This window comes from Pseudopodoces humilis, chromosome 7, assembly GCF_049639895.1.
Source record: "Pseudopodoces humilis isolate 2021_Gansu_Grassland_sample_001 chromosome 7, ASM4963989v1, whole genome shotgun sequence".
Lineage (NCBI taxonomy): Eukaryota > Metazoa > Chordata > Aves > Passeriformes > Paridae > Pseudopodoces > Pseudopodoces humilis.
The window spans coordinates 60,528,060-60,540,162 of NC_142206.1; the positions used below are offsets into that span (position 1 = coordinate 60,528,060).

Below are 12,103 nucleotides of genomic sequence, written 5' to 3' on the forward strand. Positions count from 1 at the left end.
GCAATTCCTGGCATTAGGAGGTGGTGGTTGGTCCTCCCTTAGTCTAAAAATCTGGATTTTATATAAAAATTTGGTGTTCATGTGAGGTGAAGAGGGGCTGCTCCATTGAATGGTTTGGGATGGAAGGGACTTAAAGCTCATCTCATTCCATCCCCTGCCATGGGCAGAGACATCTTCCAGAGACCGGGTTGTCCAAGCCCCATCCAAGCTCTCCTGGAACACTTCCAGGGATGGGGCAGCCACAACCTCTCTGTTAAGCTCTCAGCTATTCTGAGCTATGAGATAATGAGCTGGATTTGGTTTTTTTTCCTCTTCAAATCAATAATTTTTAAATGTTTGGTTGTTTTTATATCTGCTTTGAGTCGGTACGAGCTGTGCAACTTGGAAAGGCCTGGGAATTAACGTGTGCTTTGGGATCAGTTTGGCACCACATTGCACCACTCAGCACATTAATCCTGAACTTGTGTGGCCACCTCAGCAAGCTTTTCCATCCGGGAATGTCGCATTTCCATGCCCGGCTGTCCTCGTAACGTGAAAAAAATAACGGGACGTCACTTGAGCTGCTTTGCTGCCACCAGCGCTGCTGCAAACGCTCCATTAGGGTGGTTCAACCTCACCTGTGCTGTTCTGCCCTCTTCCAAAAATGCCCATTTTTGGCTTCTGTCCTTCTCCTGCTCTCCGGGTGACTTTCTCTCGCCTTCTCACTTCCCTCCTTTCTTTCCCTCTCTATAGGCACCGATATTCTTTACATCGGCCCCGTCAAAGGTGAGCTCCACCTCAATAGGACTTTTGCCCTCTGCCTGTGGTCTCTTTGGCTGCACCTTTAGTTTATTTTCCTGCTCCTCTAAAACTTTTGACTTCCAAAATCTTTAAGCAACAGGTAATACCGGTAAGTCGGGGGCCACTCATGTCCCAGGTGCCACAGAAACTCAGGGGGCAGGAGCTTCCCGGTGTGGGAGACCTGAGTTCTTTTCCCATCATTTGGGCTGGAATGAGTTTTCCATCAGTTTTGCTCTTGGAGAAGAGCCGAGAGAGAGAGGAGAGGGACAGGTTTTCACGGGAGAACAAGCAGCGCAGCGCTTTCCCATTGCGGAAAGATGAAAAGGGAAAGTTTTCCGTCGGCCGGCTCCGGGTTTGCGCGGAGCCGGCGTGGCCGGGAGCAGGCGGGGCTTGGCCCTGGGCTAATTCCCGGCTTTTATTCCCCCCGCTGGTAGGAAATATCTATTCAAGCCCAGGACTCTATAGCAAAACGATGACGCCGACCTACGACGCCCACGACGGCAGCCCCCTGTCCCCCACGTCCGCCTGGTTCGGCGACAGCGCCCTGTCCGAGGGCAACCCGGGAATCCTGGCCGTGAGCCAGCCCATCACCTCCCCGGAGTCCTTAGCCAAAATGTACAAGCCCCAGACGCTGCTCGATAAGGCCAAAATCAACCAAGGGTGAGTTCAGGAGCTGAGGATTTGGGGATTTTTTTTGCTGATTTTTAATTGTGTTCTCGAGAGCGTCGTGGCGACTCCGCCGGAGCGTTCCGTGTGTTATCCCGTGTTGGCAATTCACAGGTGGCTGGACTCATCCCGATCCCTGATGGAGCAGGAGGTGAAAGAAAACGAGGCTTTGCTACTCCGGTTCAAGTACTACAGCTTTTTTGACCTGAATCCAAAGGTACAGAGCTCCTCATTCCGCTTGCATTTTGAAATCTCCGTCCTTTGGAGTGAGGGGTGCCTGGATCTCTAACGTGCTGTTGTGTTGGTAAATCTCCCAAAGAACGTGGAAGTTTGAAAATTGGTTGTGTGGGCACCAAACCCAGGATTTGTGCTGCTATGTACCAGGGGTTTTAGGTGTTGCTAGAGGAGCTTAAAGAGTTCTTACAGCCAGTGGCAGAGGATTTTCAGTCTCGTATCCAGGTGTTGTGTTGAGATGAGAGATCACAGAATCCCAGAATAGTTTGGGTTGGGGTGGGCCATAGGGATTATCTCATTCCAGCACCCTGCCGTGGGCAGGGACAGCTTCCATTGCTGGGGTGGTTTGTGTTGAGCTGGGCTCCTGGTTTTCCAAGCATTCCGCGTTTCTGTGCCGCAGTACGACGCGATCAGGATCAACCAGCTGTACGAGCAGTCCAAGTGGGCGATCCTGCTGGAGGAGATCGAGTGCACGGAGGAGGAGATGATGATGTTTGCAGCACTGCAGGTGAGAGACAGCCCCAGACTGCCCTGGGTTGGCTTAGACTTGATTTCGTTTGCAGGCTTCTCTGCTCATTAATCTGATGAAGGAAATTATGGAATCCCAGAATGGTTTGGGTTGGAAGAGACCACGAAGCCCGTCCAGTTCAATCCCCTTCCACTATCCCAGGGTGCTCCAGCTTGATCTTGGACACTTCCAATGATGGGGCAGCCACAGCTTCTCTGGGCAAACTGTGCCAGGGCCTCTCCACCCTCACAGCCAAGAATTCCTTCCCAATTTCCCATCTAAACCATCCCTTCTTCAGTTTAAAATCATATTTTAAGCCTCACCTTGTCTCTGGTGGGAGCTTGGCCTTCTCATGTTGGTAGAAGTTGGATCATTTCCCATCTCCAGATCCTCACTTGAGTTTATGAGATAATCTAAATATTTGCCACTGAATATCCCTCATGAAAAAGAGCTTGACCTGCTTTTACCAAACATATTTATATCTATCTTAACTTTTAGTTCTGTCCTTCTTAACCCATCCCATACGAGCACGGGGTTACTGAACTGTGCCTTTCTGGCTCTCTGCCCCCAAACCAGCTGGGGATAATCTGTGGCTTTCCCAGAACTATTTATTTATCTGCTTTATGAAATACTCAGTGTGATTTGGCATAAATGCTCCACCTGCTATTGACTTCCACGAGAGGGATGACAGGCATTTGTTCTGTGTGGTCTGGCACACCTTGGAGCTGTAGGATGCAGAAATATCCCCCTCAGGAGCAGGGCTGCCTGCTCCAAGGGCCCCTCCCAGGAAAAAAAAAAGAGAGAAAAGCAGGAATATAATGACTCAGTTTACATCCAAGTGCTCCAGAGTGGGTTGGGCACTTCCTGTGAGATTTTATGGATGTTTTGGTTTTCTGGGGTGAAAACAGATGCAAAGACATAGAATCCTACAATGGTTTGGGTTGGAATGGGCTTTAAAGGTCATCTTGTTCCTCCCCTGCCATGGGCAGGGACACTTCCACTATCCCAGGTTGTTCCAGCCCCATCCAACCTGGCCTTGGGACACTTCCAGGGATGGGGAATCTTTTGTCCCTTCAAAAACATCCATAAACACCTGGTGAGAGGCAGGAAAGGGGGTGGGCAGAGGTGCCCAGTGGCAGGAGCAGAGGCCATGGACACAGCCTGGAACACAGGAGGGTCCCTCTGCACATCAGGAAACATCTCCATGGCAGGGGGTGACCAATGGCACAGAGAGGCTGGGGAGTGTCCATCACTGGAGTTACTCCAGTGGTCCTGGATGTGGTCCTGGATGTGGTGGATGTGGTCCTGGATGTGGTGGATGTGGTGGATGTGGTCCTGGATGTGGTGGATGTGGTCCTGGATGTGATCCTGGATGTGGTGGATGTGGTTCTGGATGTGGTGGATGTGGTCCTGGCTGTGGTTCTGGATGTGGTGGATGTGGTGGATGTGGTGGATGTGATCCTGGATGTGGTCCTGGATGTGGTGGATGTGATCCTGGATGTGGTCCTGGATGTGGTCCTGGACAGCAGCTCCCTGCTGGAGCAGGGAGTGGGACCAGGTGACCCCCAGAGGTCCCTTCCAACCTCAGCTCGGTGGAAAGAGCAGCTCTGCCCTGTGGAGTCCAGAGATCTCCTTCAGGGATCAGTGCCTGGAGGCCCCTTGGACTGGAAACATCCAAGATGGTCATTCCTGACCTAACAAACCCTCCCAGGATTTGGTGGCCTCTGCTCCTGGTGTCCCACTCCCCTTCCCAAGCGTGGCAGCTGTGTCACGATGATCCCGCGGGGTCCTGGGCTCACAGGAGCATCCAGGTGTGACCCTGGCCTTGCCTTCCAGTACCACATCAACAAGCTGTCCATCATGTCCTCGGAAAACCACCTGAACCACAGTGACAAGGACGTGGACGAGGTGGACGCCGCGCTCTCGGACCTGGAAATCACCCTGGAAGGTGGCAAAACATCCACAATCCTGGTAAGGGCTGCAGGGAACTTTTCCAGGCATCCAACCTCATTTATTTCTTTTTTTAATTCTAATTCTTACGAGGAAGTTGCTCACACCCCAGTAGTATTTTCTTTAAAATACAGGGATTTTAGATACCAAGGGATAGTTCTGGAAAGAGGGAACCCTGGGCAGCATCTGGAAAAGTCTTGGAGGAGACAGGATCTTACTGATCCTCCCTGCACCAAGCCACCCTCTTGATGAAATAATGGAAAACTAAATATAAATAAAGGTGTTTTTTTTTATCCTGACTACTGACTTTCCCAAATAACTGAGTTTTCCACGCTGAGGTTCCTCTTCCACTGTTTCTAATTCACGTTTTACAGGACCTAAAGCAGCTGCTGGATTTTCAGAACTAATTTAGGCTTATGAAACCCTATTTTTATTAGACTGGATTTTAGCCTAGGTCTGTATTTCAGAGCATTTGGGATTTTTTTTTTTTTTTTTATTGAAGTCGTTTTAACACTGGTTTTCCACCTTTAAAAATATAAAGCCTGAAAATTAAAGGACATTAAAAAGACTCAGTCCTGTCAGCCTTGGCCCAGCACAGCTTTTCCAGACATTTTGCACATTTAAACCATCTCTTTCCAACCCTAAAATCTCTGAAATTTTCCACTTTTACACTTCATATAATTTTTTAAGTGTTTATGACAGGTCTTTTTGAAGCTCCATCCATCCTTAGATGCTTTATTGGCATTAACAACAGCAGAGCTTTGCAGTATAAACCAGAAATAACAAATTTTTATCACCAAGACATATTTTCTAATTCCTTTTGCAAAACCAGATTTGAAGCACATCACTGAGGAACAGTCCCTGCCAGACAGGGGTGAAGAGGACAATGATTCATCCAAAAAAAAAACCCCATCCCTTTCCATAGGGCTTTGTAGCAGGAGCCATTTCCAGATGCATTCGAGTAATTGAATTTGGATAATGGGCAATTACTGGATTGTTTGTTTAGATTCTGCATTTTTTTTTCCCCTGTGGTATCTGTAAACAGTTTCTCATTGCAGACTGAAAGTAAACTGTCTTGCTACTGGAAGCTCCTGGAGCAATCCTCCCTTTGCCTGTCCCTTGAAATTTGTTTTTATTTCCAGTTTCTGGGAATTGCAAGTGCCACCCTGATGCAAAAAAAAAAAAAAAAAAAAAAGGGAGTTTAAACTCAATATTTAAAAAATTTTGGGGCGGGGGGAAAAAACAAATCTTAAAATCTTAGAATTCCCTTCTCCAGTCAGTTCTCATCAGAGGTGCCTCTTCCCCTTTTGTTTGGAGCATCAGGAATAACTGAAGGGAGGAGAAAATTCCCTGTGCAAACGCTGCTGCCGTGGCCACCGGTGACCCCGGGGCTGGGAATTGGCTCCAGCAGCAGCAGGAATTCCTCAAAGGAAAATCAAGCCTTGTCCTCTGCTTTCCAAACAGCAGAGCTGGGCCCTGCATTTTTCACTGCTCTCTTCTCCTGGGGCTTTCTCAGGAGCAGTTTCACGACCTCTAAGCCCTGATGGTGCTCCTGGTTTTCTCCCCTGCACCACATCCCTTCCCTCCTGATCCCACTGCTCCAAGTGAGTGGGATAATCTTTGATTTCCAGGGTGACATCACTTCCATCCCAGAGCTCGCCGACTACATTAAAGTCTTCAAGTAAGTGCTGATGGGAAGAGCTGCTTGTGGAACTGGTAATGGCTGTGAATAATTCATGGTCCTGCCTCTTAATCTCCTTCTTTTTTTTTCTTTTTTTTTTTTTTTATCTCCCAGCCTTACGATACTCAAAATGTTCAATATTTAAACTTAAACAAAATTCAAGGTGTTTTCCTGCTCTGGTGCATCCCATAGCCAACAGTGTGTGCTGGGATGTTTCTTTTAACACATTTAATGCCCAGGAGAGAACAAACCATACTAAAATGAGGAGTGAAACTTAAAAACCTCCCTCAAAGATTTCTCCTGGTCTGCAGGAGGCTGGAGGAATTCTATCCAGCCAGGATCCCGGTCTCTCCATGCCAAAAGGAGCAGGTTAAGTTGATTCTGCCCCTCTCCCAGCTTGCTCAGGATTTAGGGTTGTTTTTTTAGCTTGCTTTGACTCGGTTGGTGGTTCATGGAGACCGGGAACGGCAGCGTCTGGACTCGGAGGAACATTTTTGGCAGCCACGACCGTCTTTTGCAATTTATTGCCTGCTGCAGTGAAAGTTCTGGAAGCTGGAAACACTTGATGGGATTTCACAGCAGAGCTGTAGGGTGGTGGGGGGAAAAAAACCACTGCAGACAGTGAAGTGGCTCTGGAACAAGCCTTTATTTTATGAATTGTTTGGTTCTGGAGCCAGAACCTGGCACTCTGCTCTGAAAACTCCTTCTCCCTCTCCGGAGGTGAATTAACGAGGTCTCTGCCTCTGTCTGGGCTTGTGGTCTGGATTAACTGGGGCAAGGTTTCAAGGCTGTGCCCAGCCCCTCAGTGGGTGTTTCTTCCCTCCCTTGAACAAACAAACAAACAAAAAACTTGTTCTTCCCCTTGATCTGCTGATTTGCCAATCAAATTAGGCACCACTCCGGGAGCTAATTGCCTGCACATTGGAGTGCCAGGGGATGGAGCAGCCAGAAGCTGCTGGTTCCTCACTCAGCCCTAAACCCTGGGGTTTGAGGCTGTCAGATTGAACACACAATTCCATTTGCTCCTAAAAACGGGGCTCAGGTGGTATTTTAGTGCCAGAAATCCAGTGTAAAAGGTGCAATGCTTGGAGCTGTCCCAGCTTTGGATGTGCTTCTTGTCCCACTTCAGCTGGGGAGGAGGATTGGGGGAGCATTCCTTGTATTCCATATATTTAACCCCTGTAAATGTGTCCCAGTGTGTGCCTGGTGTGGCTGTAGAGGTTTGGAATGGTTTTCTCTCCCCTGCCAGCCAAGTTACTGCTCTTGCCAGCTAAAATCATAGAATTACAGAGTGTTTTGGGTTGGGTTGGACTTTAAAGATCATCCTGTTCCACCACCTGGATAGTTCCACCTTCCACTATCCCAGGTTGTTCCAAGCCCTGTCCAGCCTGGCCTTGGGCACTTGCAGGGATCCAGGGGCAGCCACAGCTTCTCTGTGCCAGGGCCTCACTGCCCTCGCAGGGAAGGATTTCTTCCCAATATCCCATCTAAACTACTCTCAGCACTGTTTCTGAGATGAAAATACAAGAAATGCATGAGAGGCTGCAGATCCAGCCTTAGAATAAGATTTAGAACTCAGGAAGGTTAAAATACTCCGATACTTGGAGCTCTGTGAAGGCTCTGGGCTTGTGTTGGGATCAGTTCAGGGTGCTTCACTTCTCAGGGCCATCGGTTCTCCTGCAGAATCAAACAAAATCCATGTTTTCTGTAGAAAAGAACGGAACCTTTTGTGCTCTGGAGTGTTTAAAAAGAAAACAAGGAGTGCACTCAGGCGTGTGCGTGACTGACACGTCCTTGGAAGTGCTGCTTCCCCTCAGAGCTGTTCCAGTTTCATGTGGTGGCTGGAGAGGCAGACTTTGCAGTGCTTCATCTGTTTTATAGCACAGTCCTCCTGCTCCCCCCACCTTGCCCAAATTATCTCCCTGGGATTGAAGAGTCCAAACTTGGAATTGGAGCTCAACTCCTTGAGCCAGCAGTGAAGGGATGGCTGAGCCCCCAGGCTGGGTGGGAATAACCCAGGCTGCTGCCAGCAGCTTGCCAGGGCTGCAATTCTGAGGAAATGCTGAGGTTTCCTGGGAAGCAGCTTGTTTGAGGAGCTCAGGCCAAGTGAGATGTCCCTCCACGTGTCCTGCAGGCCCAAGAAGCTGACGTTGAAAGGCTACAAGCCCTACTGGTGCACCTTCAAAGATACCTCCATCTCCTGCTACAAAAGCAAAGAGGAATCCAACGGGACTCCTGCTCACCAGATGAACCTGAGAGGTAAGAGAAGCACGAGGTTGGGGTAAGAGAAGCTGCTTCTTATTCCAGGAATGGGCTGCTCCTCCTGTGTCTTGTTTTCCCGCTGCTTTATCGCCTCAGAATTCCATCCCAGGGTTGGGTAAAGGTGTGTGAAGGAATGAGGTGGATGGGATTGATATCGTGGCACAGATTTGGAATTCCAAATAGTGGCTACATGTGATCCCATGGGGAATCACCACCAGCCCCCCAATAGCCTGGGAAGAGAGCTTGGGGAACCATGGAATGGTTTGGGTCAGAGGGGACCTTCCAAACCTTGTTCCAACCTTCCGCCTGCCCTTTCTGTCAGTTACCCAAAGGGTTGCATGGCAGAAACTGGAAAGAGCAGACCACTTTCTTCCTCTGCTGCCTTTATTTCTCCCCCTCTCCCCGCTGCTGCTTGGGAGCTGCCTCACTCAAGAGCTGAAATTCCTACGGTGGCTGCCTGTCCTTGCGTCAAGTGAAACATTCCTGCTCCGGCAGCCGCGGAGCTGCCGTGAGCTCGTCTGTTCTCCCCGTGGAGGCAGGAGCAGGGGGGATGCCAGGCGACCTCAGGCTGCTGTGGGAGCGAGGCCTGGCCCCCAGGACCTTTCTGGGAGCTTTTGACAAATCTGCTGTGACAGCACTTAGCAGAAATCTGGGAGGCGGCGCCCGCGCTGCCGCGGCTGGGTCGGTTCCTCACCCCCTGTGTTTACACAACCACTGGGAATTCTCTCCAGGCACCAGGAGCGGGATGCTCACACCTCGCTGCTGGCTGCAGCAGCCAAATCATGGAATCCCTGAAAGGTTTGGGTTGGAAGGGACTTTAAAGCCCATCCAGCTCCACCTCGCTCCCACGGGCTGGGACACCTTCCACTAAACCGGGCTGGTCCAAGCCCCACCCAGCCTGGCCTGAAACACTTCATGGCATCCCATCACTCATAAATAACATAGAGGGGTTTCAGGGTGAGAGGCAGCACCCGTCCAGTCACCTTTTCCTGTGCTTTCATGAAGATTTTGGGATGTTTGCCAGCCACTGGATCCATTTCTGATTCCAGGCAGGATCCAGGAGTTCTGTGGGTGCGTGTTCGCTTTGGCTTCATTGCTTTCAGATCAGGTCGTGCTTTTCCCCCTGTTTTCCTGACACTTGGAAAAAGGGACATCTGACACAGGTGTGGAGGGTTCATCCCATCAGTGGGACAAACCTTCGGCAGCACTGAGATGCCTCTCGAGACCCTTGAGTCAGGGAGCTTGGCTCTTTTCCTATTTTCGCTTTCTTTGCCACTTTTTAAATCACAGTTCCTCACACCCTGCTAAACACCATCTTCCTCACTGCAGGATGTGAAGTTACCCCTGATGTGAACATCTCTGGTCAGAAGTTCAACATCAAGCTCCTGATTCCTGTGGCGGAGGGGATGAACGAGATTTGGCTGCGCTGCGACAACGTAAGTTCATCTCTTGGACTGGCCACCTCTTTTCCCTTTGCCCACCATCCTGCTCAGGTGCTGTTCTTTAAAAAACAAATAGAAAAATCCTCTCACCTGTCTAATCTCAGCATTCCAAATGTGCTCCAAGTCACCTGTGAGATCGGAGCAGAAAATTCAGCCTTGGCTTTGTCGTGTGGTTTTTGGCCACACGTTGGTTTGGTTTCTGCCTGTCTTTGTGCATGTTGGAGTCTCCTGAGGCTGGGAGGGGGAATGAGGGCTCCATGGGGTGTTTTTTGAGGGGCCTGCTGGTCCCCCATGGCTGTGACAGACACATGTCCCTGTTTTGGGGGGCAGGAGACGCAGTACGCCAGCTGGATGGCCGCCTGCCGCCTGGCCTCCAAGGGCAAGACCATGGCCGACAGCTCCTACGGCATGGAAGTGCAGAACATCCTGTCCTTCCTGAAAATGCAGCATTTGAACCCAGACCCGCAGCTGATCCCGGAGCAGATCAACACCGACATCAACCCCGAGTGCCTGGTGTCTCCTCGCTACCTGAAGAAGTACAAGAACAAGCAGGTGGGTGCTGCTGTTGGCGTTGGTTGGGCTGGACACGCGTCCCGGCGGCGGCTGGTGTTTAACACGGCGTGGTTTGGATGGTTTGGATGTCCTCACTCACTGGGATGCACGTGGGTACTAAAATGAGGTGGGACTGAAGGGTGTGGTTTGGATCCAGCACCTGGGGATGGCGCCCAGCACCGGGATTCTGCCGCGTGCTTTGTGAAGTGCACAGGCATGGCGGGGAACCTTCGATTGGAAATACATTTGAAATTGGGTTCTGTTTATTTTAAACACATTCCGGGAATGGTTTGGCCCCAGCTGCCCCATATCTGCCCGGTGCTGGGGTTAAAACCCCTTCCCCTGCACAGAATCCATGGAGAAATCCACGGGATCAGAGGAGTTGCAGTTGCTTGCAGTGCTTTATCCACACTTGGCTGTAACACGGTTTGCATATTTCTCTCTTTGCTTTTCCACTGCTTCCAAATGCCAGTCCCTGGAACATTGCTTTGGTTTTGAGTTGCTGTGACTCGTGCTTGAACTCCATCCACGCTCCATCTGATCCCTGCCTGACAGGGCTGAACTGTTCCACACTGGGGATAAAGGATTCTCTCAAAGAGAATTATATGTCAGAACAGCAGCAAAAATAAGGAAAGCATTGCTCCGTGGCCTTTTGGTGACTTAAATCCTTCAGGCTGCTGGCTGGGGCTGGATATGATTTCTCCAAGCCCAGAAGAAGGCTGCAAGTCAGAGAAGCCGGAAAAATATAACTTTTTATTGGCACAGCACGATGATTTCCTGGCAGTAGAGTTACATTTTATATAGCCCTTATTATTCTCCTGAATAAGCCTTTATATCCACTTGGATGGAGGAGAGGCTGCATAAATAGACTATTTTAACATATATATAGATATATATATTAATATATCTCTAAAATACTTTCTAGATTTCCGGTAAAACAGAGGCACCTGGGAAAATATTAGCTTGGAAAACTTGCTTACTGTGCAGGCATCCTGGTTTTAAAAATAAAATCCATGTAATCGTGGGGATGGGCACGATGGGGATGATCCCAGCCAGGATGTGGCCATGGTGTGGACACCAGGCATCAGCTAAGCAGCAGATTTAGGATTTTCCCTGGTGGCCAGAGGCAAAGCTTGGAGCAGCAGAGGATGTTTGCTGAGAGGAATGAGGGATAGAGGCTGCAGGAATGTCAGGAATTCGACCTCAAGGGTCCTTCTGTGGCCCCGGCACATGGAAGGAGGAGGGGGAGGAGGAGGCTGTGCAGCCCACAGGAGTGCTGGAATGAGGATTGGCGGTGGATTTATGGAGGCTCTGGGTTCTCTCCAGCCCCAAACCCACTGGGGTGATGTTTGTCTCCACATGCAGCAGTGTAGGGGTGGCAGGTTGGGATTGGAAACACCAAATCCTAAATAAAAATAAACAAAAACCAACCCAAAACAAGGATTTTCAGGGTTCCAGGTGCCCTGCCAGAGTTTGGTGTCAGAGCCAGCAAGGGTAAACACATCCCTGGGAAGCGCAGCTGATGTTCCCTTCATCTGCTTGTTATCCCAAACAACATCCCAATCATTTTTCCACATATCCCAAATAGAAGGATCTGCTGAGCTCAGAGTGAGCTCCTGAGCTTCCTCTCGAGCTTCCCCAGCCAGAGAGTGGCCTTGAGTTTGTGCAGACGTGGAGAGGAAAGTGAGGTCAGGAAGCCACGTCTGAACTGGCAGATTCACCCTCCCCTCACCCTCCAGCAGGACCACAGAGCATGGAATATCCTGGGTGGGAAGGGATTCACGAGGATCAGAGTCCAGCTCCAGGCCCTGCACAGACCCCCCAAAAATCCCACCCTGGGCATCCCCGGCAGCGCTGTCCAAATGCTCCTGGAGCTCCAGCAGTCTCGGGAATGTCACCATTCCCTGGGGAGCCTGGGCAGTGCCAGCACATTCTGAGGAAGGAACCTTTTTCTGAAATCCACCCTAAACCATCTCAGGACCAAAACCATCTTTCCACAATGCCAGGGCCCAGCTGGGATCACTCCAG

The 12,103-nt window shown here is 50.1% G+C and overlaps 1 protein-coding gene across 5 annotated transcripts in view; it reads left to right on the forward strand.

Moving 5' to 3' along the window:
• Nucleotides 1-12,103, forward strand: part of FERMT2 (FERM domain containing kindlin 2) — a 52,727-nt gene that overhangs the window by 35,444 nt on the left and 5,180 nt on the right. For 3 of the 5 annotated variants that reach the window (XR_015772882.1, XM_014257478.2, XM_088057381.1), the window contains exons 5-13: nt 733-765; nt 1,215-1,440; nt 1,561-1,663; nt 2,081-2,188; nt 4,025-4,159; nt 5,770-5,819; nt 7,954-8,078; nt 9,411-9,517; nt 9,854-10,075. Coding sequence is in view for 4 of the 5 variants with exons in the window: in XM_014257478.2 (XP_014112953.1) it covers nt 733-765; nt 1,215-1,440; nt 1,561-1,663; nt 2,081-2,188; nt 4,025-4,159; nt 5,770-5,819; nt 7,954-8,078; nt 9,411-9,517; nt 9,854-10,075 (1,109 nt within the window). In the remaining variant the exon portion in view is untranslated. The remainder of the gene's footprint in view (nt 1-732; nt 766-1,214; nt 1,441-1,560; nt 1,664-2,080; nt 2,189-4,024; nt 4,160-5,769; nt 5,820-7,953; nt 8,079-9,410; nt 9,518-9,853; nt 10,076-12,103) is intronic. The other 2 variants (XM_088057382.1, XM_088057384.1) reach the window with 1 other exon arrangement.